The sequence below is a fragment of the Staurois parvus genome, unplaced genomic scaffold (genome assembly GCF_062004578.1).
Source record: "Staurois parvus isolate SC_StPar_1 unplaced genomic scaffold, SC_StPar_1.0 ptg000096l, whole genome shotgun sequence".
Lineage (NCBI taxonomy): Eukaryota > Metazoa > Chordata > Amphibia > Anura > Ranidae > Staurois > Staurois parvus.
In genome coordinates, this window is record NW_028317892.1 from 9786043 (window position 1) to 9812909 (window position 26867).

Consider the following 26867-nt stretch of genomic DNA (forward strand, 5'->3'; position numbering starts at 1 on the left):
TAATCAAACGAGAAAGGAAAGCATTCAAACGAGTGGCTAAGTGAGGATTTTCATGTCAATGTTAAGAGAAATTGGTCTGTAATTTTGCCCTAGAGGAATGGTCTCGATCCAGCTTTGGGATCATAACCACATTAGCAGTCAGGGGAAAAGTTCAAACCTCCCTTCACCACATTGAACATAGTGGCAAGGTCAGGGGCAAGCACATCAGCCAATTTCTTGTACTATAAAGTCGTGTATCCATCTGGACCTGGGCGTTTGCCCATCTTCAGATCTGCAATACATTGCAGAACTTCCAATATTTGAATATCACGATCAATCAGGTCCTTATGAGCCTGAGTCAAAGTAAGTAAGTACAAATGGGACAAAAAATCAGACTAGGGATCAGCCCCTGTAGGATCTGCATAAAGTCTGGCAAGTGGATGCCGGAACTCCAATACCGCTACAGGATTACTTGTAAGAACATTCTGACGAGTGCATAGAGAGATCGGTTTAGAATGATGCACGAAAGAGCGCAATCTACGCGCTAACATGGAATCTGTTTTTCTTTTTTTTTTTTCTTTATTATACCACTTTTGATGTGTCCAACGCAAAGAGCGCTCAGCCTCATCTGTCAAACAGAGATCTAGTTCCAGGCGGGCCTGATCTAACAACCTACGGTTCGATGGGGTTGGTACTTGCTTAAATTGAGCCGACGCGGAAGCTAGCTTTAATTCAACTGACACTGTTGTCTGTCCCTCTTCCGCCTCAAAGCCATCTGAATAATATGGCCCCTAAGAACCGTCTTGTAAGCTTCCCACAACGTCACCGAAGAAGAGACAGAACCCGAGTTTAGCTGAAAGTATTTTTGGGATTTGCGCAGTAGTTCCGCCTGAATCTCCTTCAGTGAAAGTAGGGAGTCATTCATATTTCAAGAGGAGTAGGATGGGTTACAGAGGAGAGATCGACAAACCACCAAAATGGGGTCGTGATCAGACCATGGAACCGTGAGGATAGATGGAGCGTACCAAAGGGAGATGTTTACGCAATGCAAAAGCATGGTCAATTCTAGAATGAGAATGATGAGGTTGAGAGTAAGTGTAGTCTTTCCCCCAGGGGTGGAATTCACGCCATAGATTTACCAGGTCATGGGTACTTAATGTACGGATAAAGGATTTGGCTGACGCGGAAGAATTAGAGTTCTCTGCAGGGTATTTATCTAGGGAGGGATTTATTACTAAATTGGAATCTCCTGCCATCAGAAGAGTACCCCATTGATGGACAGCCAGGAGGGAGCAGATATGTGATAGAAAGGGTCCAGGGTTGATATTGGGAGCATAATATTGTATTGTCAGTATTGTGACATCTATACCCTGAATCGTGACCTCTAATAAGATACCTGCCTCTTGGGTCAGCAATACGCTTCACACAAACAAATGGGGTTTTGCTCTGAAAAGCAACAAGAACTCCCCTTTGTTTAGAAGGGCCAGTAGCCTGAAAAACCTGAGGGTAGCGTGCATCAAAATATTTAGGGGCGGAGGTAGTTGAGAAATGAGTTTCCTGCAGACAAGCAATATCAACATGGCGAGCCCGGAGAAACTTAAATATCTTTACCCGTTTTTGCGGAGCGTTCATTCCCTGAACATTCAAAGATAACCAGTTTAGCGACATGGTCATTGGAAGGGAAAAAGATCATCTTCTCTACGATCCCCGAGAGCCCTGAAAAAAAAAATTGTAAGAACACAAAACACACATGACCAGAAACAAAGAAAAGATGGAAGAAAATGAGAAACCATCTGGTATACGAGCAATATACATATGAAACAGTAATATTAGTACAAACATCGTAATAATCAACTGTGAGTGATATACCCACAAAGAGGCTGGGTAGCGGGCAGGACACCAATCCAGGCCACTAACTAGCTCGGAGGGGGACACAATAAGTGAGCTATAAGTGGCTAGTAAGGCAATAGGAAACTCAGTCGGCTAGAACCTCAAAAATGAAGAAGCTCCAAAATAACCGGAGGAGTGAGACCGCTCACGGGCCCGCCCAGTGAACAGAGTCACACCCGAGGCCTGAGATCCACCGCCAGTTCTGCCCATCAACAATAACATAAATAGAAACATCTACACAGAACTAACATGGTTAGTTAGGCACTGGCCACAGCGAAAAAAGTGCTACATGGCATAACTGCATAGGAACACCCGTGGGCAGTGTCTCCCGCATCTCAAAGTAAAAAAAAAACACAAATATGTGAATACCCAACCAGACACAGTATGTCAACTCGCAGAAACTTCCTGGAAACGCTGGGCCTGTAAAGATCGAAGAGCCTGAGAGCTACTCTGGCTTGGAGGAGATGATTTACATGAAGACTGAGAGCCCCGCGAGCGTGTAGAAACTATAGCCTCCTCAGTCTGGGATTGTGGTAATTCCAGTTTCAGTTCCTGAAAGTGGCGGCGAAGATCCGCAGGTGAAGAAGCTTGAAACTGACGACCTTGAAAGGGAAACCCCATCTGTATTTGATATCAGCTGATTGTAGAATTTGAAGGTAGGGTCTCAGGGTACGACATTTCGCAATCGTGACTGGAGACAAATCCGCAAACAGCTGAATGGAGTTGCCCTGAAATTCCAAAGCCGGATGATTCTGAGCCGCCTCTAGTAGACGCTCTTTGGTGCGGTAAAAGTGGAGTTTAATGATTATCTCTCTGGGAGGGCCCTCCGTGGGTTTAGGAGCTAAAGCTCTATGGATACAGTCAAATTCCAGTCGCTCCAAGGGGATCTCAGGGGCCAGTACCTAGAATAGGGCAGTAGCTGTACCCTGTAGATCAGTGATTACCTCAGGAACCCCACAGATGCGGAGGTTGTCTCCGCGGGCTCTATTCTCAACATCTTCCAATTTATCTTTTAAAGTGTCCAGCTCCACATGCAGATCGTCCACCTCCTGTTCATGACCCTCCAAGACTGTAGTTGCCAGATCCATGCTTTGTTCTAGTTGATGGGCACGGTGACCCAATTCTTTTAGGCCTCTTACCAGATCAGAAGATAATTTACGAGCGGCAGCTGTAATCTCGTCTCGCACTATGGCGCGGAATTTGTGTAGCAAGGCTTCAGGGTTTTGTTCAAGGGGGCCGGTCAATCCTGAGGGGAATTGCTGCTGACTATCGCCATCCAACTCTGGATGCCCTGTAAGCTGCGTGATGTCGTCAGGCTCTGGGCGTTATCTTGCCAGTGTGGCTATGCGGAGGAGATTGCTGCTGGGCCCGGAGTTTGGGTCTGGTGCGTGGGGTACGATGCATTTTTAGGAGAAGCCCAGGTATTTCAAAAGCACCTACAACCGGTTGAGATTATAAGCAGGGGCGTAGAAGCCCTATTGCCGAGGTAGATGTTCCGGTGGCACGGCGCAGGGAGATCAAATGGCCATCTTCCCTGGCTACGTGTGCAAGCCCCCCAACGGGGTTGCTTTTACATAAGATCCACTGCGGCTGAACACTTCATGCGTCCCGCCATAACCATTAACTTGTAGAAAAGATTATCACAATGGAGGGGGAAGGGTAGATGTAGGCTGAAATTATAGCTGTAATGGTACCTTCCTTAGGGGATGGAAGTTCCAGGCAGAGAGAACGTAGGCCCCAGGGTCCCAGCAACGTGTGGGTCTGCGACAGCCAGGCCAGGCGGACAGTAGCACAGAAGACCCGCAAGATGGGACACAAGAGCTTCTGGTTCACCCTCTATAGAAAGGGGGCAGATGGGGTAGGCCTCCAGGCCTGAAAGGGGGCCACTTATCCACTACTGTGGCCCTTTAGGCCTTATTGAAGAAAGTGTAGGCCTGGTGTGATCCCTGGAGATGGAGAGGCCAGGAAGTCACTCACAAACCACCCCAGGAGCGGGCCCGACAGCAGGGGGCCGGGGGGGGCAGAGCGGCGGCGTCCTGTTCCGGCCGCGATAGCAGGAAAGATCGCGGCTTCACGGGCCATGGTAGGCCGCACATTCAGCGCTCCAGAGGAGGGATCAAAGCACCGAGCACCCCTCCACAGGTGTCAGGCAGGGGCCGCAGGACCTCCGGTGGCTTTATAGAGCCTGCTGCCGTGGATTATGCTGTGGGGTGACGGAGCTCTAAATTAAGCAGCCGTTCCGGTCGCCATCTTGGACACTCCCCCCACTTCTTGTTTTTAATACTTCAGGTGGTTCTAAAGGCTATTTTTTTTATCTAAAATAATTAACACCTCATACTTGCCTGCTGTGTGCAATGGTTTTGCTCAGAGCAGCCCTGATCCTCCTCTTCTCGGGTCACCTGCTGAAGCTTCTGGCCCCTCCCCCTTTCTCTGGGGGCACTCATGCATGCTCGCTCCCGAGCCGCCTCATTGTGTCTGTGGGACAGAGGGGCTCAGTCCTGTCCCCCCGCTCCAGTGGCTCCTGCTGTGTCTCAGCCAATGAGGAGAGCTAGTCCCTGGAGAGTCGCTGCTCTCGTGTACATCGCTGGATTGAGATGTGGCTCAGGTAAGTATTAGGGGGCTAAAGGTTTCAAAAAAAAAACAAAAAAAAAAACCTTCAGCCTTTAGAACCACTTTCACTTCTGACATTGCCTACATTGGAGAAGCATGCAACTACAGAGGTGGGTGCAGTCTCCTGGGGGGGGGGGGGTGCAGGTGCAGGGTGTTGAGATCAGTTGAAGTACTTCCTTAGTCTTGTTTTTTCCATCCCATAGGACATATACCAGGAAGTCATGGAGTTTTCTATGCAGGAAACTAGAGGCTGGGGTAGGTAATGCCTGCTCTAGAATTTAGGGAAAGCTTTTTTTCTTTACTGCAGGTACTTTAATTGTATATTGGTGCATGGAGAAGCTGAAATTTAGAAAAAAAAGGGAATTTGTCTTTTTTAAGGCATTCAATTGGTTATTTACACATTTTGCTATTAACAGGTCTAAACTAAGTAGGCTATGACCCTGCTGAAAAAGTTGGATATCTTGATATTGGACATTTTCTAGGAAGGGGTCACTGGCTGTGAAGGTAAATTTGTCTCGAGTTTCTTCTTATAAAAAAGAAAGTGAAGGTGTGAAATTCAAAACATTGTTGCCCTGAGTCTTCACACAGTTTTGGGGATGCCCAGTCTTTGGTATCATCGTATATGGCCTTTGTACATTTCTCAACAGTCCCCTCATCTTGCAAGCCTCAGTTTCGTTGGCCATGATGGCATTTCTTCCCATCAAAGAACCCCTACTCGGGCAAACTGGGACTTGCCCGTTTTTTGTGCTATTAAGTAGGGGGAATCTTGGAGTTCTGCTTTACTGGACACTAATATTGTAAACAAACTTCATACTAACAGGTCTGTTCTTCTGTTGCCTCAGTGGGGTGACCTATCACATTGATGGACTAGTCATGTAGAAGGGGGGGGGGGGGGGGAAGGAGGAAGCAGTGACAATCTGTCACTTCAAGTACACACATCACATTTGGTATTGCTTCTTTCTGTGTAAACTACTGATCATATGGTAGCAAGTTCACTGCCATAATATAAAAATGACACCTCAGATTTGGCAACTTAATTAAGAAGATATGTAGTACAGGGAACCCCATGCAGATGAAACTCCAGTACGCCTACTATTAGGATGAGTTCCCTGCAAAACCCTAGATTAAGTGCACTGCTGGTGATATGTCCTGAACTGTACTATAAGAAGATTTTGCATGATTATGAAAAGAACAAAGTAAGACAGAGCTATAGGCATGTGCAGTGTATCAGCACTCTGTGCCCCTGCTGTCTGGAAGCAGAGAGGAGACTTCTGTCCGGAAGTAACAGCAGGTTGGTAGGATCATGTACTGGGCCTCTTGCCTTCCAACCACATATTGCCTGTGTGGGCTGGCATGGCGGTAGTGTAATCAAAATCTTATAATTCAGAGACATGTGACATGTTTTCTTCCAGAAAGGCACACTTTTTTTTTCTTTTTTGTGAAGTGTATCTGTGCCCAGACTATGAGAGATTCATATATATTCTTAAAGAAGTTCTATTGTCACAGCATACACTTCTACAATATCAACATTGTAACAATACAAGAAATCTAATATAAGCCTGTTTGAAAAATATTTTCATGTTCAGTCTTGCCTGTCTGCTGGCCATCTTTCCACGACTTCCTAACTTTCTTCCTTTTTCTGTACTGTTTACTTTCAATTTCTAATGACTACATATCCCATTATGCCTTGCTGCATTTGAGCGGTGATTCCTGTGCTGACTCTGCCTCCTGAAATTCCTCATCTCAGCACCTCTGTGGTTCTGAAGTCAGGCTCACTGGAATGTATGGCACAGCAGGCATAGTGAATAGCAATATGGCACATCAGTGCCTGCTCACAGGGCATAGTGAATAGCAGCAAGTGCCGGTTCACATATGCGGATTGGATGCGGTTTAAACTGCAACCAATCCACATGACATGAGAAATAACATTGCTTACGATGGTACCTGTTCACATACATTATATTGCCAGAAGTATTGAGACTCCTGCCTTTATACGCACATGAATTTTAATGGAATCCCTGTCTTAGTCCGTAGGGTTCAATATTGAGTTGGCCCACCCTTTGCAGCTATAACAGCTTCAACTCTTCTGGGAAGGCTGTCCACAAGGTTTAGGAGTGTGTCTATGGGAATGTTTGACCATTCTTCCACAAGCGCATTTGTAAGGTCAGGCACTGGTGTCTGATGAGAAGGCCTGGCTGGCTCTAATTAATTCCAAAGGTGTTCTATTGGGTTGAGGTCAGACCAGTCAAGTTCCTCCACTCCAAACTCCCTCATCCATGACTTTATGGACCTTGCTTTGTGCACTGGTGCACAGTCATGTTGGAACAGGAAGGGGCCATCCTCAAACTGTTCCCACAAAGTTGGGAGCATGAAATTTGTGCAAAATATCTTGGTATGCTGATGCCTTAAGAGGCCCCCCTCTACCAAACTTTACACTTGGCACAATGCAGTCAGGCAAGTACCATTCTCCTGACAACCGCCAAACCTAGACACGTCCATATTGCCAGGCAGAGAAGATTGGTCACTCCAAAGAACACTTCTCCACTGCTCTAGAGTCCAGTGGTGGCGTGCTTTACACCACTGCATCCAATGCTTTGCATTGCACTTGGTGATGTAAGGCTTGGGTGCAGCTGCTTGGCCATGGAAATCCATTCCATGAAGCGCTCTAAGCACTGTTGTGCTAATCTGAAGGCCACACGAAGTTTGGAGGTCTTCAGCTATTGACTCTGCAGACAGTTGGCGACTTCTGCGCACTGTGCGCTGACCTCACTGTCATTTTACGTGGCCCACCACTTTGTGGCTGGGCTGCTGTTCCCAGTTGCTTCCACTTTGTTATAATACCACTAAAGTTGATCGTGGAATATTTAGCTATTACCATTCTTTCACAAATGTTTGCAGAAGCAGTCTGCATGCCTACATGCTTGATTTTATACACCTGTGGCCATGGAGGTGATTGGAACACCTAAATCAAATGGTTTGGAGGGGTGTCCCATTACTTGTGGCAATATAGTAAATGTCCATTGCATTTGTGGTGCGTATTCATTTTGGTTCTGAAAAAGTCCTGTACGATTTCTGAGCAGTGCAGTCCGGTTCAGGTACAGGTTACAGGCTGTTGACTTCTATGGGAACCGTTCCTAAACCATGTCAGGTTCAGGTCAGGATTTTATCCTGTTCACATGTGGGAACAGTGTGTTGATTGGCTGTGAAACCTCCGCACCGCATGTGTGCATCCACTCTAAAAGCCTTAACCCTTTTGCTGCCAGGTCAGTATTCTGTACAGACCTGACAGCGGGGGGGGGGGGGGGGCTCAGGTTGGTTATACCAGGATTGTGTATAAAACTGACAGGTAGTGGCTCCGCTTTTGCCAATTGCTTCCACAGTCCTGAGGTTCCAATACATCCCCCTGGGTGCACTCCCGCCATGTAACTGGGCTCCTCTTGCCCATGTGCGGGCCCGGGGAGAGTCATGGCAGGTGGAGGGGAGAGGACGAGCTTCCACTTCTCTCTTCCTGTGACCTGGAAGGCGACGTCTGGGTCATGGCTGTCACTTTTCTGGCTAGAATAGCTGGGAAGAGATGTATTGCAATGCAATACATCTAATGGAGCCTGGAGGAGACATGCAGGGTCTTTTAGACCCTGGTTACAAGTGTAACCAGTTTCAGTGCGGGAGAGGAGCTTTTACAACTGTGTGAAACTGGGGTTCAGATTTACCAACATCTAGATAGAAATTTTAAGTATTTGACACTTCATTCCTATTGCAATGCCATGTTGGGCAAAAAAAGAGACCACATGGCAGCTGATGAGTCTATAGAAAAAATTATGGAGCTGGCTATATATTTTTAAATATATTTTTGTTCTGGAAACCTGTTAACACGTACATTTTTAAAACCTTTGAATGAACCACCTAAATAGAAGGAAATGCATATGTAATGTCCTTACAGTGTATCTAAACCATAGAAGAAATACATGTAATACATTGCAGCTTAACCATCTTTGGTGGTGGCTTTAATTTTTTTTTTCCTTTTTAGTTTACCTAGTGATCCTGCCAGCGACACATTTCCTATCCTAGGGTGGATACTCACTTCATGCACTGTACTTATGGAGGAGCAAGGTTGTTACCCTGAGGCTGTTACGGGACACTTCCCCCTTTCCTCTTCTACATAAGGGGAGGTGTACTGTAGTTCACTGAGAGAATTGGGAACAGTACCAACTGATAAGGATGTAGCACAGGCAAGGATCAGAGTTATACGCTCACAAGTTTTCTGGCAGGATAAACAGGTATTCTTTTCACACCCTTCGAACAGATGTAGCAAAATAGTATATTTAGAAAAAGGGAGCAAATGTAATTATGGAACTAAACTCTTGCAATCAACCTTTTTTAATCCCTATGGTTTTAGTATTCATAAATTAATAGGAAGGGTGTTTTTTTTTTTTTTTTGCTCCCCCTTTTTTTTTTTTTTCTGTATTAAACCCAAAAGCAATTAGCAATTATTATATTGCAGTTACCAATTCTTAGAAGTGAAGGCTGCATTAGTTTTTTCGTTAGGTTTTTTATTATCTGGTGATCTATCCAGTAAGTCTGTTTTTCAACAGTTTTTATCCCAAAGGGGAAAAACTGTTTGCTGTAACTGATGTACAGTATCAGCTGGAGTTTGGCTCGAATATGTTAGAAGTACTTGCAGATTTAAATACAATATAATTCCCCACTGCAGACTGACAATGCTGCTCTCCAAAGGTGCCCCCTGTGCCCATTCATCCAGAGTGTAGGTACTCTGATACTGGTCAGATCACCAGGAAAAAAGATTGAAAACTATTGCAGCCACATCATCTGACTGGTAAGCTGCAATAATATAACATTTTTGGTTTGGGGTTTAATGCCACTTTTTATTTTTTAATTCAGTTTCTTCCTGGTTTTTGAAAGGCCAAAATGTCACTCATTCTATGAGTCTTTCATTGGTAGGAGGGTTTTCTCAGCTAAGCACACCCTCTTGCCTACATGCGTAAGCTGAGGTCAGATGGATTCGAGAATGTAAATGCTAAGTGAGTCATCAGCCTTTACTCAAGATGGCTGTGGCTAGAAATACTAGGTGTTTTCTAAAGTGCTTTCCCAACAAAATAAAGCATGGAGACATGGATGGGTTGAGTATTAAGAAATTTAAATGGTGTTTTCAGTTTGTGGTGCTCAGATACAGTTGCGCTATAGACAAATTCATAGACATGGCTGCATACAGGACCGTCTTTAATGCGGGGCAAAAGGGGCATCTGCCCTGGGTCCAGTCATTGTTGTGGGGCCTAAAGCAGCTACCCCTAGAGCCCATGCAGATAAGAGCAAGTCCATTTGGCTATCAATTTTAACCCCTGCCTGTACCTTTGTATCTGGCGGGGGTTAAGTTCCCCGTAGTGTCCCCTCTATTGGCCATGCCCCTTCCCAGACTGGCCCCACCCCTTAGCTCAGTCTGACCAAACGGACAGTCTCTTCCCCAGAGATGTGCTGCGCCCCTATCCCTCCCCAGGTCTTCCGTGTGCGGCTGTTGGGTGACTTTGCTGCACCAGGCCAGTGGTGTCTGTCCCTCAATGGCTGTCCTTTCCTGAGCGTGGCTCCCCCTCCCCTCCACCTCTAACAACTTTGCTGCAGAAATTCTTACAGAGGAGAGGGCAGAGCTGCTGGGTGCAGTAGTGCAGGACAGTAATTGGCAGCTTTGGGGTTCCCAAACCCAAAATACCCCCTTCTCCTTTCCTGCATTTCCCAGCCATTGCTCCATAGCAGAATATGAAGGAGCAGTGCTTGTGAAGTCTCCTGACACCTCTCCGCCCTCTACGGTGGCTGACCTCTCCGCCCTCTCCGGTGGCTGCCCTCTCCGCCCTCTCCGGTGGCTGCCCTCTCCGCCCTCTCCGGTGGCTGCCCTCTCCGCCCTCTCCGGTGGCTGCCCTCTCCGCCCTCTCCGGTGGCTGCCCTCTCCGCCCTCTCCGGTGGCTGCCCTCTCCGCCCTCTCCGGTGGCTGCCCTCTCCGCCCTCTCCGGTGGCTGCCCTCTCCGCCCTCTCCGGTGGCTGCCCTCTCCGCCCTCTCCGGTGGCTGCCCTCTCCGCCCTCTCCGGTGGCTGCCCTCTCCGCCCTCTCCGGTGGCTGCCCTCTCCGCCCTCTCCGGTGGCTGCCCTCTCCGCCCTCTCCGGTGGCTGCCCTCTCCGCCCTCTCCGGTGGCTGCCCTCTCCGGTGGCTGCCCTCTCCGATGGCTGCCCTCTCCGATGGCCGCCCTCTCCGCCCTCAACAGTCTTGTGTAATGGGGGTAATATGTTGAGAGGTGTCCTGTGTAACTATGTGGGAGGGATCCTGTGTAAATGAGAGGGAGGGGGGGGACCTGTGCAATGGTTGGGGTGAGAGTGCATGGTGAGGGGGGAGCCCAAGAAAATGTTTGCCCAGGGTCCAATCAATATTAGACAGCACTGGTTGCATAACACCTAAAGATAAAGCAATGAGAGTGTCTTCTGCTTCTATATGCCATTATTAACATGGTACACAGGAATACATACAGTTGACATAAGTCTGTAGTGTTTTACATGATAAAATATTTAGAACTTTGTTTTGGGCAGTCTTGGGGTTCTCACTCACCTGTGACATTGCATAAACAGATGACTTTGCAGTTTCCTGGTTCTGCTTTAGTCTTTCAGTTTCGTGCCTGAAAATAGTTGTGCAGTGTGCCTAGTGTCTTTGCTGCACCACATGACTGGCTGAACAGAATTACAAATTATTTAGCTTGTAAAACAGTTTAAACAGATTTAACTGAGCAACTGCTTATTTTCCGGGAGTTCCCCTTTAAATCATGTCACAAGACTGCAAATGTCATCACTGAATTGGGCAGTGCAATTTATTTTTCACTCTTAAATTACTATAAGTGTGAAAGCCACTAAGAAGAAAAAATATACCTCCCGCTGAAATGACTTCTTAGGCTGGAGACAAGGATAATAAGCAATTTGTCCCCGGATGCAAGTGGGCTGTAAGTCATCATTGCCACTTCCAAAATGGAAACCGTGAAGACAGTTTTTCACTCTTTACTTTTCTTGGCTCATACACTTAAATTCAGTTGTCCTGTTTTGTTATGATGAAACCATCTGTAATTAATTTTATGCAGACGCTTTAAGTCCTACTCATGTGAGTGGGTGTAATATAGTCAGCATGCAAATATACAGTATCTAGCAATGAAGGGAGGCAGAACTATGTAATGTGGCTGCACAGAGGAAGACCTTTTACTTAATGAGTAACTTAATTACATAATGAATGTCAGTGTAAATAGCATTTGTGTAGTCTTCTATGATGTTAAAGCTGGCCTGTTGAAATTAAATATTAGTTTAGGTGGATTTTATTTTAAGCTTATGTGAAAGGTGTTATCCTGCATTGTTACTGATGCAACTTTATACCAGGGATGTTCAATTCATATCACCCAACGCCTGGGACATGTATTTCTGGGTGCCAGGCAGGTAGACTGTTTCCCAGACTCCTTGCCTATCTGAGGGCTCGGGACCAGTTCACTGGTTGCTGGCGGGTATAGGGGAAGGAGGAGAGTGGACACATCTACTCCCCTCTTGTCTGGAAGTGATGTGACGGCACTTCCAGGTCTCCATTGAGAGATTTCCTGGCCTTGAATGTAATGCAGTGCGATATGCACTGCATTACATCCAGTGCAGCACAGGGGAGACATCCAGGGTCTTTTAGACCCTGGATGTCTCAAAGAGAACCTGCCTCCATAAATCATCACATAAGGGACTTTTTAAGTTAAAGCAGAGCTCCACCCAAAAGGGGAAGTTCCGCTTTAAGGACTGCTCCCCATTAAGGATTGACACCTTTGGGGGGCAGGGGGGGAGCAGGTACCCAAATTTGACAGGTACCCGCTCCCACTTCCGGTCTGATCGCCTAGGTGAGCGGAATGTGTCCTCCCTCCCTCCCTGTAGTCTTTTGGGACACGTGACAGGTCCCAGAAGACTACAGGACCATTCATGAAACATAACGCAGTGGATACCTGGCTGTGACGCCGCAAGCTATCACAGCCGGGTGCCCACACTGAAGATGCCGACCTCCTGGAATACAGGACTGCCGGTGACCGAACTGTGGCGGGGGCACCGAGGGACAGGTAAGTGGCTGTTTTTTTACAAGGCAGCAGCTACAATTTTTGTAGCTGCTGACTTTTATTCTTTGACGGGGTGAGTGGAACTCCGCTTTAAGTAAAAAAAAATAAATAAATAAATAAAAAAAAAATTATTTGAAATTAGTTGCAGCCAACCATAAAATCCCCCCAAAAATTTGAGACCCCACCCCCACGTGTATGCATGTACAAACGTAAAAGCACATACTGGGCTGCCTACGCATGAAAACGACGATCGCGATACACGTTACATATCTCTGCGCTCGCGAGAATGAGCGCAATAATTCTAGCACCAGACCTCTGCATTGCTAAACTGACCTATAAGGCGCTTTAAAAGCATCGCCTATAGAAAATATAGGGTTCTAAAGTTTGCCATTTCACGAGCACATGCAAATTTAAGATTTGACAAGTTGGATATCTATTTACTTAATGCAAGCTCATCTTTTATATTTTATAAAAAATTGGATAATTTATTGCTTTTTGTGCCCTAAAATTAAGTGTATTTTTTACTGAATTTTTGATATCGTGACATAAAAAAATGGGAACTACCACTGTTTTATTATCTAGGGTCTCTGATTTCAGAAAATATATAATGTTTGGGGGGTTTTATGTAATCTTCAGGCCTAAAATGATTTGTTAAACGTGTGCAAAAAATGCAAGAACAGCTCTGGCAGTGAAAGGGATAAAGAATAAGCCCGACACTCCATATTCCTGAGAAGCAGCCAATCAGTGCTCATTACACTGCAAGGTCTCTCCCCTCCTTGCTAGTCCCTGGGGGCGGTGCTGGAGAGAGGCAGAAAGGGGAGGAGGAGATAAACAGCGCAAAGTTAAAAATAAACGTTTTAAGTCGCCATAAAGCCCCTTTTTGTTTTTAAAATCCCCAGACATTCCTTAAAGCGCCTCCAGATTTAAATCCGGTTTTCGTTCAAATTTATTTTTATCTGCACAAGTAGATTGTCATGAGGGATAAGTTGATTGGGGCACTGATTTAGTCCATGGACAAGTAGTTTTTTTTTTTTTTTTTTTTTTAAATTTCCACACCATTGTATGCCCAATAAAGTCTTAAGTATCAATGTGCAGTAAAGTGGATCTAAAACCCAGAAATGGAATAGTGTGCAGCTTGTGCTGTCCAAAGATGTGGTAACTACATTAGTTTCTTTTTTTTTTTCCCTTTTATTTTTACCTGGTAAATGTGTGACTAATATATTTCCTGTCAGTGAGTGGCTATGCTAACTCTCTACTGTATCTGTAGAGGGAATCATGGTTGTCATCCAAGTTGTAGACATGTCTGCCTTTGCTCACCTCCATTACATGGGAGATGAAGACCTTAATAGTTTAAAGTGGTTCTAAAGCCTAAACTTTTTTTTTTTTTTTACCTAAGTGTTACTAAACCCACAACCGTAAAATCAGTCTGTATATGCAGTAAAGTATGCTTGTTATAGTCCCTGTGGAACCTAAGGGGTTAATCCTCTGTTGTGTGAAAAAAGGGTTGTTTGATCCTTCTCTGTTCCTCCCTCCCCTTTTTCAAGTGACCCCACCTTCTCTCCACAGTGAACCATAGGCATGCACATGCTCAGTTTGTATATTGCTAGAGAGGTTTTTTTTTCTTGGGAGAGTGCATGTGATCAGTACAGGGCCAATAAGCACTGTCCAGACGGAGGTCAGGGGATTTCCATCATCCTAGAGCAGAAATAAAACTCCTCCTACAAGCTTTAACCAGTGCTCAGCTGAAGTCCCATAGCTTCTCTAATTGCTGATGAGAAAAGGTATTTAGCAGTTTATATTTACTAAAATAATTAAATTTCCATGTTGTGTGTTCTGTGGGAGACCAGATATAGTGAATGCAGGGTCCAGGGTTTAGTAACACTTTAATGCATTCCCTGCATGAAGGTAAAATGTTTAGGGAACAGTATCACCCTCTTACCAGAGTCCTCCCTCCATCCAGCACTATGCCGGTCTATAGCAGCTCTCTCCTCTCACTTCCTGGGCTCAGACCTTGCTGAGGCAGCAGGATTCATTGGCTCCTGCTGCTGTCAGTCAAATTCTGTGAGGGGGCAAGGCAGAGTTGCACTGTCTTTCTATGGATGCAGGCAGCACAGATTGGGAGGGAGCCCTGCAGGTGGTACCCAATAGGAAGCTGAGAAGAGGAGCCAAGAGCGCCGATGGGGGTTTCATGGTCCACTCTGTGCAAAACCATTGCACAGAGCAGGTAAGTATGACATGTTAAAAAGAAAAAAAAAATTACTTTACAATTACTTTAAAAAATGACGCATTTTCTGCTTCAGTTCAGCTCATGAGAAGTGACGAGCACATTGCATATCTGGCAAGCATTCTCTGTACTTGTTGAAAATCATCTTCAACTTTAAAAACAACTGTAGCCACCACATCAATGGGCTGTTAATCTGCAGTATAAAACACAAAATTGTTCTATGGTTACGTTATCCTTTAATGTAACTGTCCCATTGAACTTGTAGTAAATGCAGGGTCCTGGGTTTAGTAATGCTTTGGTCTCCCACAGTACACAGAACATGGAAATGCAATTATTTTAGTAAATCTAAACTGCTAAATACCTTCTCTCATCAGCAGTATATCATGTCGTATGACTTCTGTCAGTGTCCAGTTGAGCAATGGTTAAAACTTGTAGGAGTTTTCAGTCTGCTCTGACTGTCCTTTGAGGCTGCAAAACCCCTGACCCTTTGTCTGGACAGTGCTGATTAGCCCTGTGCTGATCATATGCACCCTCCCAAAGAAAAAAACTCTAGCCACACACACTAAGCGGAGCATGTGCAAAGTGACTGCTAGAGCTCTGTACTATCATGGATTGGGGACAATAGAAGGGGATGATCAGAGAAGACAGGATCAAACAGCCTTTTTACACAATGTGCAGGGTTAATCCCTTTGGTTCCACGGTGAGTATAACCAGCATGCTGTGCTGCATATACAGACTGATTTTACTGTTGTGGGTTTAGTAACTGCAAGCTCTTAAGTATTTGCAGTACAGATTATGCTATACTTTAGCAGATGCTTTTTTTAGGTTGCCCTCCATAGGTGTCAAAGTTCCTCATTACCCTGTACCACAACTGAGATCTGCAGTAGCAGATTCTACCAGGTTAAACCTTGCAAGCAAGCTCCTATATTTAAACCCAAAAGCAAACATTTATTATATTGCAGCTTAAACATTCTTAGATGTGATGGCTTTATTATATTTTTTTAGGCTTTCTTCTACTTTCACCTGGTGATCTAGCCAGCAAGTCTGTTTTTTTTTTGTTTTTTTTCTTTTGAAAAACAGGCTCTTCAGCAGAATGTATCTGTTTACAGGGGTGAGACAATCCATGTATCTGTTTACAGGGGTGAGACAATCCATGTATCTGTTTACAGGGGTGAGACAATCCATGTATCTGTTTACGGGGGTGAGACAATCCATGTATCTGTTTACGGGGGTGAGACAATCCATGTATCTGTTTACGGGGGTGAGACAATCCATGTATCTGTTTACGGGGGTGAGACAATCCATGTATCTGTTTACGGGGGTGAGACAATCCATGTATCTGTTTACGGGGGTGAGACAATCCATGTAGCTGCTTACGGGGGTGAGACAATCCATGTAGCTGCTTACGGGGGTGAGACAATCCATGTAGCTGCTTACGGGGGTGAGACAATCCATGTAGCTGCTTACGGGGGTGAGACAATCCATGTAGCTGCTTACGGGGGTGAGACAATCCATGTAGCTGCTTACGGGGGTGAGACAATCCATGTAGCTGCTTACGGGGGTGAGACAATCCATCTAACACTGGCAGGGGTGATTACAGTGATCCGCTTTTATTCATGTAAAACCTTTATTCCAAATGGAAAAACACTGTTTGCTGTAACGGTTTATTATTTGTGAGCTGGAGTTCGGCTTCAATTTGTTATTGTACTCAAATTCTGCTATTTTAACACTCCCCTCCTTCCAGACTGAAAATGCTGCTGACTGCTGTGCCTCCTGTGCTCATTCAGGTTTGTTACTGGCCAGATCACCAGGTGAAAACGGGGGGGGGGGGGGGGAAGCCAGTGAAAATAAAAACAATGCAGTCACAATATCTATTGACTGATTAGCGAAATATATAGGAAGATGGTGTGAGACTTTTAAGGATATATAGATATAGTATGTTTTATTATCCTAAATCGTAAAATGTGTGTGTGTTGTGTTTTTTTTTTTTTTTTCTTCCAAATATTAACCTTACATTTTAGAAAAACAATAGTTTTAAAACTCATTAAATACATATCTTCCCATGGACGATGGGGAAGCACTGTGAGTTTCAGCAGAATCGGCAAGATAACCCGACACGTTTCAGGATATCTTTAGTTCTTTCATCAGGGATAAGTTGAAGAGAAGTGATGACGAAGTCACCTTTCATCTGGGATAAGTATTGATCTATATGAAACCACCAGAAAATTAAAATTGCCTGAATTGCGATCTATTAAACATCACCAGGTGAAGAGACCACACTGAAACCCCAGATGGACGGGTCACGGAGAACTCACACCAGGGTCCCCCGCAGTTGGCAAATGATACCAAAGGCACCACCTAATATGCAAAGGCCTCTCCATTCCTGGGGAAAAAAAATTACCGTGTCCTTAGATATGCTGCCAATAGATAATGCACTGGGCGAAATATGTATAATTTTTGGTTAATAGCGCTTTAATTCTCCATGGAGAATTTTGGTGTTGCCAAACTCTCCAGTGGAAATCTGAAAAATGGCCTCCAGAAAGGATAACAAGTCAGCCCAACTCACACTAGAACTGTGGCTGTCACAACAAGACTGTGAGTGACACATCCCGCCAGGATGAGAGTCCACATTTAAGCGGAGCTACACTTCATTTGAGCACCACAAACCAAAAACATGATTTAATTATTCAAAGCAAATTCATCCATGTCTCCATGCTTCATTTTGTTGAGAAATCACCTAGCATTTTTGGCCATGGCCATCTTGAGTAAAAGCAGATGATTCAAATAGCATTTGTCCTGGAATACATCTGCCCTTAGCTCAGGCACGTAAGCAGGAGGGTTCACTTAGCTGAGAAAACCCTTCCTGAAGACTCATGGGATGAGTTTGCCTAGGCCTAGAAACCAGGAAGTAACTGTAGAAATGTAAAAAAAAGTATAAAACTAAATCTGATCTACTTTCATATCTACGAATGCTAGCGGCATAAGGATTTAAAATAGTCAGTTTTGATTGAGTGTGAAGATCTGTTTTAAGGACCCAGTGGAGAATTAATCTTGGCTTACTCAACAGATGAAAGAAATTGTTTTTTGGTGTTATATTTCATGGTGAGTCAACACCACTTGATATTTGTTGTAGGTTGGGTACTGTAGGCTCTCTCCAGTGTTGAGATCTTGCTATAATTCCAGGCACTGATCTGAATATTGAGTTTCATTATCCGCTTAAAAAAATCCAATGAAGAGTGGTACCCCTTGTAATTGCCATGGTAGGTGTACAGTCTTGAGTTATCTCACCACCAGGTTCTCATAGAGATACAAAAAAATCCTATATCTATTTTCAGCAATTTCTAATACTCTGCTGGATACTTCACTTTTTTTTTTTTTCCTCAAACTATGTTTGTACTTTCAGGATTGTGGTGCGGACTGTGCAAAGTTCCAGAAAAGTGAACTAGAGTACAAATTCAACAAAAAAGCCTTAGAAAGACCATACACTTCTCCACATTCCTGGGGAAAGACCTACGGGGAACACAAATGCCACCTGGAGTTCAGCCATGATCAGTACCGAGAGCTACAAAAGTTTGCAAAGGAAATAGGCATTTATTTTACAGCCTCTGGAATGGATGAGGTAAGATTAAAAGAATATGCATGAAAAGGGAGTTTTGATTCAGGCAATATTTGCACAGGAATTCAGAAGATATTCGCATTTCAGACATTTCTAACCACAAAGCTGCTTAGACTTTAGTTATGTCGTGTTCTAAAGATGGAATGGCAGCTAATGTGTCAGACAAATTCTTCTGAATGCCTTATATAGGAATACCTATGTCCAACCTCCTTTTAACCACTTGACCTATGGAAGGTTTTACCCCCTTCATGACCAGGCCACTTTTTGCTGTTTAGCACTGTGCAACTTTTTTCACACAGAGCTTTAGGTGGTATTTAATCACCACTGTTTTTTTGTTCTCGAGAGAGGGAGAGAGGCTTGTTAGTTTTTCTTATAAAAATATAATCTGCTACATTTTCTTTAGTAAAAATAACCCAAATCTGTGTATTTCATCTGTGTGGGTCAAAATTGATGGCATTTGTTTTTTTGAAATTGTAGTCCTTTTGGGAAGGGGTGGACTATCGCATGGTATAGGGTGCTGTGATTGGTACAGGTATCATGTGATAGCTGTGGGCCAATCACCGTATCGCAATAGTAAGCAAGCTGTCATGAATGAATGAAATCCATTCATGACAGGTGTTATGATTGCTATGATTGGTCATAGCAAACACATGATATCCTGTCTGCTCACAGAAGGAGCACTGCGGCATACAAGTGTCGTGGGGCCTGTGGAACCCAATAGCAGTAACTGTACTGTTGGAGGGTGGCAAGTGGTTAAAGAGTCCTCATTGTATTTTTGTTCTATTCCATCTCCTGCCTGAGTAGAGTGCTGAGAACAGGCATAAAAACAATGGTGCAAACAGGCTCACTCTGTCCAGAAGGGCTCCCTTTTCCAACCCCTTCTGGAAAAAGCTAGTGAACAATAGCCTTGTGTTATGCAAAGATACATATGGAAAAAGCTAGTGAACAATAGCCTTGTGTTATGCAAAGATACATATGTTAAGAGGCTGCCCAGTAAAATATGTGGTCCATGGCATCACTGTGATTGTTTGATTTGTTGATGTATCATGGCAATCTATGAATTCCTTACATCTCAAAATGACAAGGCCGCCTAAGAAATATCTTCCACAACCAGGCCATGGGGCTGTATTTCTATTAATATGATGCACTTTCTAGTAATATGATGCACCTAGCATACCAAGCCACACCTTATAAATCTCATTGCTGCCTACATGCACATCTTGTACTTATGTTATTACATCTTACTTGTGGGGGTAGCACTTCAATGTCATCTTTATTCTGATTTTGTTTTTTGCTTATTTATTCTCAAGTAGTTTTGTACATGAGAAAACCTTCAATAAACACCAAAAAAAAAATGGTGCCGTCAGGATAACATGCGTGCAAACTATTATCAGTTTACAGTTTTGCTCTCCTCCAGCATCTCAGGCATAGTCTATCTGCTTTGAGTCAGGTAGGAGAAGATTTCCACTCCACGAGATTCTAAGGCTGCATTCACACTTGAGAGCTTTGTAGCTCGAAGCTCCAAAAACACTCAAACGTAAAAAAGGTTTTCTCTATGGTGCCTGTTCGCATGTTCAGGTGTGAACAGGCACCATAGAGGATGATTTATTTTCTAAGTGTGAGCAAAATTTTTTGGATCTTCGAGTTTCAAGCTACGAAATGCTCAAGTGTGAATGCAGCCTAAGAACCATTGTTGCCGGGTTTTCTTTGCAGACACAGTTGACCCGCTTCCTATTTGCTCAGTATGGTAGCTCTAAAGCAATCTCAAACTAATGTCAAAAGAACGTGGAGAGAATACAACAAAATAACAGCACATGTAGCTCTTTGAACAAGAAAGCTTTGCTATTGCAAAAACTTAATGGCCCAGATTAACAACTCTTTGATCATATAAGCCACTACAATAGAGCTCCCAAATATCTTTGTACGTTTTCCTGCTAGCATTTCTTTGTTTTGTACATGGACTGTGGTTCTTGGGCAGTACTCCCAGCTCATTCCCAGCAACTATAAAATGTTAACTGTGCCGCAGTAGTGTAAAGCCAGCTTATATGTGACTGCGTTAATTACCAGCTGCTAGCCTCGGATAGGAGGCAGACCCCAGACTCAAGGTAAGCAGAAGATGGTAGCAGCAGTGATGGAGCAGCAGCAGGGAGTGTGGAGTTCCAATTGCTGGAGGATGGCAGTCCCAATGTATATGTGCTTGAGAAATGTTGCTGGGGCTACCTTTTTTCCCCAACCACCACTAACGTTTCACTTTATTGTGAAGACCATGGAATCCAGGACACAAAACTTAACACAGCAGAAACACTTATTTATATCACAGTTTAAAAATTGTATGCATGTTAACATGTGGTTTTCTGTTTCAGATGGCTGTGGAATTTCTACATGAACTGGGGGTTCCATTCTTTAAAGTTGGGTCAGGGGACACAAATAATCTGATCTATTTAAAAAAGACAGCCCAGAAAGGTTGGTAAAATCGCTATACTCCTATATTTTATTTATTTATTTATTTTTTATTCACTAAGGAAAAGGGGCCCCAAGTGCCTGGTGCTCATAAAATGGGAGACCGTAAAGAATTGGGCAATGGTGCATCTGTGCTATAGACTGAAACCAGTGATTTTACATTTAGGGTCTGTGTAGATGGGCAGACAAGTATGCTTTCAGATCCATTTATAATACAGGTATACCTCGGTTTACGAATTTAATGTTTTCTGTAGGACGTTTCGTATTGTGAGAAATTTGTAAACCGAAATGCGGTTTCCAATAGGAATGCATTGAAAACCAATTAATCCGTTCCAGAGGTCAGAAAGTCTTATCTGTTCAAAACTCTTTATAAAGTGCACTTTAAAGGCATAAATACTGTACAGGGACATGATTAAAAATTTCCAGAATGGCTCCAAAACTCGATGCAAAAACTGCTCCAACACCTCCACACTCGACGCCACATGCTACCCAGACTCCAGCATGCACGGGGCTGGCGCTATAAACCTCCCAGGTGCAATTCATCCTGGGGAAGCTGGTTTTCAGTGCATTTACGAATGTTTTTCGCAATCCGAAGCAAGTTTCCCCAGGATGAATTGCACCTGGGAGGTTTATAGCGCCAGCCCTGTGCATGCTGGAGGCTGTGGGTAGCACGTGGCGTCGAATGTGGAGGTGCTGAAGCGGTTTGTGCATCGAGTTTTAGAGCCATTCTGGAAATTTTTAATCATGTCCCTGTACAGTATTTATGCCTTTAAAGTGCACTATATAAAGAGTTTTGAACAGATAAGACTTTTTTGTTTTTACTTTTTTCTGACCTCCAGAATTTATTTATTGGTTTTCAATGCACTTGCGAAAAAAATTTGTAATACGAAGCAAATTAATCCATTCCATTGGTTCGAAAAAAGTAAAAAGTCTTATCTGTTCAAAACTCTTTATAAAGTGCTCTTTAAAGTCATGGGGCCGGCGCTATAAACCTCCCAGGTGCAATGCATCCTGGGGAAACTTGCTTCGTATTGTGAAAAAAAATTTGTAAACCGAGGTATTTTCAATGGATTTTCATTCGTAAACCAAAAATTACGTTAACCGAGGCGTTCGTAAACTGAGGTACGCCTGTACTTCTATAGTAATTTTGAATTCCCTCACAGGGACCTGAAATTAAATGACCCAGTTGTGTTATTGCACAGAAAACATAATCATATTTAGAATGCGTTTATACAGTATCGGTAATGGATGGTTTTTTTTTTCAAAGAAACTTTAAAAATATTTTATCTGCTTTAATAAAATTTTAAAATGGGAGCCACATAAATATTGTGCATGTCCCCAGCATATGGGCTTTGAAAGGATGCATACCATGCTTTCCCTTCAGAGCTGTGTGCGGTAAACCGTGTACTATGTGGACACAAGGCAAACTAATGCTGACTGTACAGCAACTGCCTGCATATACCTTTTTGACTGCCATCACCCTGATCTGTTGTATAGAGTGAGGCACTCCCCTGTGTGAAAGAACTTGAGCCTGGTGATTGGCTAATGAGACACCCACTGCTGACTTGTATGAGGCAGGAGACCTGTACATGTTCCCAATATCCAGTACCTTTGATTGCTTTGGCCTTCTATGTTGGATTAGGGCAGCTGGAAGTACAGTAACTGCTATACATTTGATATTCTTGACACTATTGCAAATACATGGCAGTACAAGATAGTCAGCCTGGGTTCACATTTGTGCGGTGCGGCATATCGCATGTGATTCGTACAGGAACCGCACTGCATTTCTGTGCAAATCACATGCGATTGCGGTGCGATTTGAGCCATACATTCTGTATAGCTCAAATTGTACTGCACCTGCACCAAAAAAGTTGCAGGACCTTTTTTTTTTTTTTTTTTTTTTTTTTTTGGTCCACACTAAAATCAGACCGCAAGGGTATTCACATCCGATTCTACTCATCAGTGTTTTGTGGACCGATTTTGGGGTGTTAACTTACACACCTGCAGCGGTTCACGTGAACTAGGTGTGATTGTGATGCGGTGCAGAATTCGCACAAAAACCGCTGCAAATCCTGCACCACATCAGTGTAAACCCAGACTCATTTTTTTTGTCTAGCCCTCTATCAAGCTAGGAGTAGATGGTTACCTGTACTGTAAGGCCTCTTGCACACGATACTGATTGAGCATCTGGGTTTTTTTTAATCCATAATTTTAGCCATTTTTGCATGTATTTGTCTGCATTGGTGCATATGCACATACAATGTATTCTTAGGGAAAATTCATAATTTATGCTCTTACTTTTTTTTTTTTTTTTTGTATTTTTCCTGAAGAATACAAGTCACTTGTTTACGAGCCTGTGTGTAAAGGTACATTGTAAATAATGGGTCACATTTTACCTCAGTGTAAAAACAACCAAAAAAACTGTACTGAGCTTTTTCAAGCTGCAGTATGCAAGAGGCCTAATGCACGCAACAACTTTATTACACTGGGTAATATTCCTTGTGAAACATTTCACTGTATACTTTTTTTAATTTTTTTTCTTTCCTGCCCTTTTTAGGTCGACCTATGGTCATTTCAAGTGGTATGCAGTCAATGGATACCATGCGCCGTGTTTATGAACTTGTAAAACCAATCAATCCAAACTTCTGTATACTGCAGTGTACTAGTGCATATCCCCTTCTTCCAGAGGATGTCAATCTACGTGTAATACAGGTGAGGGGTTTTTTTCTTTGTATACTAATCTTTAAAATCAAGTTTTTTTTTATTCAGCTATGAGCAATATTTGAGGAGGTAACGGGGTCTGCATTTAAAAATATTTATTGTAGAATTTGACGTGCACACCACATAACCACTTGCCCCAAATTAGGCATTCTTTATCTATTTATTTTCTTCCAGCATGAAAAGCCAATATCTTATTGATGATTTATCAGTGTGCCTCAGAAATGAATGCTCAAATTACCTGGGCAGCACAGTGGCTAAATGGTTAGCACTTCCGCCGGGCAGTACTAGGGTTGTTGGTTCGAATCCCAACCACGGCACCACCTGCCTGGAGTTTGCATGTTCTCCCTGTGCCTGCGTGGGTTTCCTCCCACACTCCAAAGACATGCTGGTAGGTGAATTGGCTCCTGTCTAAATTGGCCCTAGTATGTGTATGTATGAATGTGAGTTAGGGACCTTAGATTGTACACCCCTTGAGGGTTAGGGACTGATGTGAATGTACAATATATATGTAAAGAGCTGCATAAATTGACAGCGCTATATAAATACCTATAATAAATAAATGAATAAATTACCTGGCCTATTACAGAATATGTCCGCTCAAAACTGGACATGTTTAAGTGGACTGTGGCTGATTTGGTAGAGATTATTTGGGGGGAAAAGCACAGGTAAGCTGACTCCATTCAGTGGTATAAAGTGAAAGCCAAGATGTGTCCGAACTAGGAGACTAACTAGCTTGCTATGAGAACTACCTGTGGGTTCTCCCAAGAGTTTGATGAAGTTGGCTTGTGATGTGGATGTATTTAGTAATCAGACAAAGGTAAATGTGTTGCTCAACCTTTTCAAACTAACCAGTCTTGTCTTAGGCATGCTCCTTCACTGAAGTACACAAGGAGGGGTTATTTACTAAACCAGAGCATGCAAAATCTGGTGCAGCTCTGCATTGACAATAAAACCTAGAAGCTGTTTGGTTTCTAAGCTTAACTGAACAAGCTTAATTTAGAGGCTGATTGGCTACCTTCCACAGCTGCACCAGTTTTTAGTAAATCTCCCCCAAGGTGTACATCACAAACTGTTCTGCTCTCCCTGCCACTTTCAGTGGCAATTCATGCCAGGACCTACTGTGTGAATACAGTAGCCAGATCTAGCCACTGCTTTAAAAAAAACCTAACCTTTTGATCAGTGTTTGCAAACATTGTTCTGTAGTAATTCAGAAATACAGAGTAAACATTGTTACATTTTCACTGTTTTTACACTGCTCAAAAAAAAATGAAAGGAACACTTTGAAAACACATCAGATCTCAATGGGGAAAAATATCATGCTGGATATCTATACTGATATGGACTGGGTAGTGTTAGGAATGTAAGGATGCCCCATTGTTTGATGGAAATGAAAGTTATCAACCTACAAAGGACTGAATTCAAAGACACCTCAAAAATCAAAGTGAAAAAATGATGCAGCAGGTTAGTCCAATTTTTGAAATTTCATTGCAGCACCTCCAAAATGGCACCCACGTGCTTGTATGCATGCCTGAGAAGGTCGGGGCATGCTCCTAATGAGACGGATGGTGTTCTGGGGTATTTCCGCCCAGATCTGGACCAGAGCATCACTGAGCTCCTGGACAGTCTGAGGTGCAAACTGATGGCGTCTGATGGACCAAAACATGATATCCCAGAAGTGTTCTGTTGGATGTAGGTTAGACAAGCATGGGGGCCTTTCAGTGCTGTCAATTCCTTCATCCTCCAGGAACTGCCTGCATACTCTCGCCACATGAGACCGGGCATTGTCATGCACCAGGAGGAACCCAGGAACCACTGCACCAGCGTAGGGTCTGACAATAGGTCCAAGGATTTCATCCCTATACCTAATGGCAGTCAGGGTGCCATTGTCTAGCCTGTAGAGGTCTGTGCGTCCCTTCATGGATATGCCTCCCCAGACCATCACTGACCTGCAACCAAAACTGTAATGCTGAACAATGTTACAGGTAGCATAACGTTCTCCACGGCTTCTCCAGACCCTTTCATGTCTGTCACATATGCTCTGGGTGAACCTGCTCATCTGTGAAAAGCACAAGGTGCCATTGGTGGACCTGCCAATTCTGGTGTTGAATGGCAATCGAGCTCCATGGTGTCGGGCAGTGAGCACAGGGCCCACTAGAGGACGTTGGGCCCTCAGACCACCCTCAGGAAGTCTGTTACTGATTGTGTGGTCAGACTTTCACACCAGTGGCCTGTTGGAGGTCATTTTGTAGGCCTCTGGCAATGCTCACCCTGTTTCTCCTTGCACAAAGGAGCAGATACCGGTCCTGCTGATTGGTTAAAGACTTTCTGCGGCCCTATCCAGCTCTCATAGAATAACTGCCTGTCTCCTGGAATCTTCTCCATGCTCTTGAGACTGTGCTGGGAGACACAGTAAACCTTCGACCCCCAAAACAGGAATGGTTTTACTGGTGGTCTCATTGTTGGCCATGTAGTGCACCTTTTGTTAATTTCATGAACACCAAAGCAGCAGAAACTGATTAACCCCCTCTGCTACTTAACTGACCAGATCAATATCCCAGGAGTTTAATTGACTTGATGCTATACTCTGATTAAAAAGTGTTCCTTGAACCTCCTTTTTGCTACATAGCGGCAGGGGTGCACAAAATCGTATGTATATGTGTGTATGTATATGTGTGTATGTATATGTGTGTGTATGTATATGTGTGTGTGTGTATATGTGTGTGTGTATATTGTGTATGATTTTGCATTTCCGGGTAGGAGTTATCTCCCATGTCAGCTCCAGCGCACTGCTTTGTATGGCCCTGCATTTTTTTTTTTTTTTTTGTAAATGGCGCAAAAAATAAACGCACAGGCGATCAAATACCACCGAAAGGAAGCTTTATGGGGGGAAAAGGTGTAAATTTAATTTGGGTGCAATGTTGCATGGCCGCACAATTATCAGTTAAGGTAACTTTGCGCCGTAATGCAAAAATGGCCTGGTCAGGAAGGGGGGAAAATCCTCTGGAGGGCAAGTGGTTAATTTTTTTTGAAATGTGTATTTTTCTAAAGATCACAAGGGTAAGCTTCAATCTGCATATGATGTTGGTAAAAGCAATCTGACAAGTTTAAAAAAACCATTAACCCTAACTTTTTAATATTTCGTCTTTTCGTTTTATCAATTTTGTTAGAGTTGCATTTTTTATTTATTTTTTTTTAATTGTAACAATTTTAGTATGTTTATAAATGGGACAGATTACACAAAAATATAT

General features: G+C 43.6%; 1 protein-coding gene across 1 annotated transcript in view; it reads left to right on the forward strand.

Moving 5' to 3' along the window:
• The window catches only part of NANS (N-acetylneuraminate synthase), a 53080-nt gene that overhangs the window by 18331 nt on the left and 7882 nt on the right, over positions 1–26867 (forward strand). Inside the window, exons 2-4 of the mRNA XM_089670889.1 lie at positions 18226–18441; positions 20802–20901; positions 23456–23610. Coding sequence (XP_089527015.1) covers positions 18226–18441; positions 20802–20901; positions 23456–23610 — 471 coding nt within the window. The remainder of the gene's footprint in view (positions 1–18225; positions 18442–20801; positions 20902–23455; positions 23611–26867) is intronic.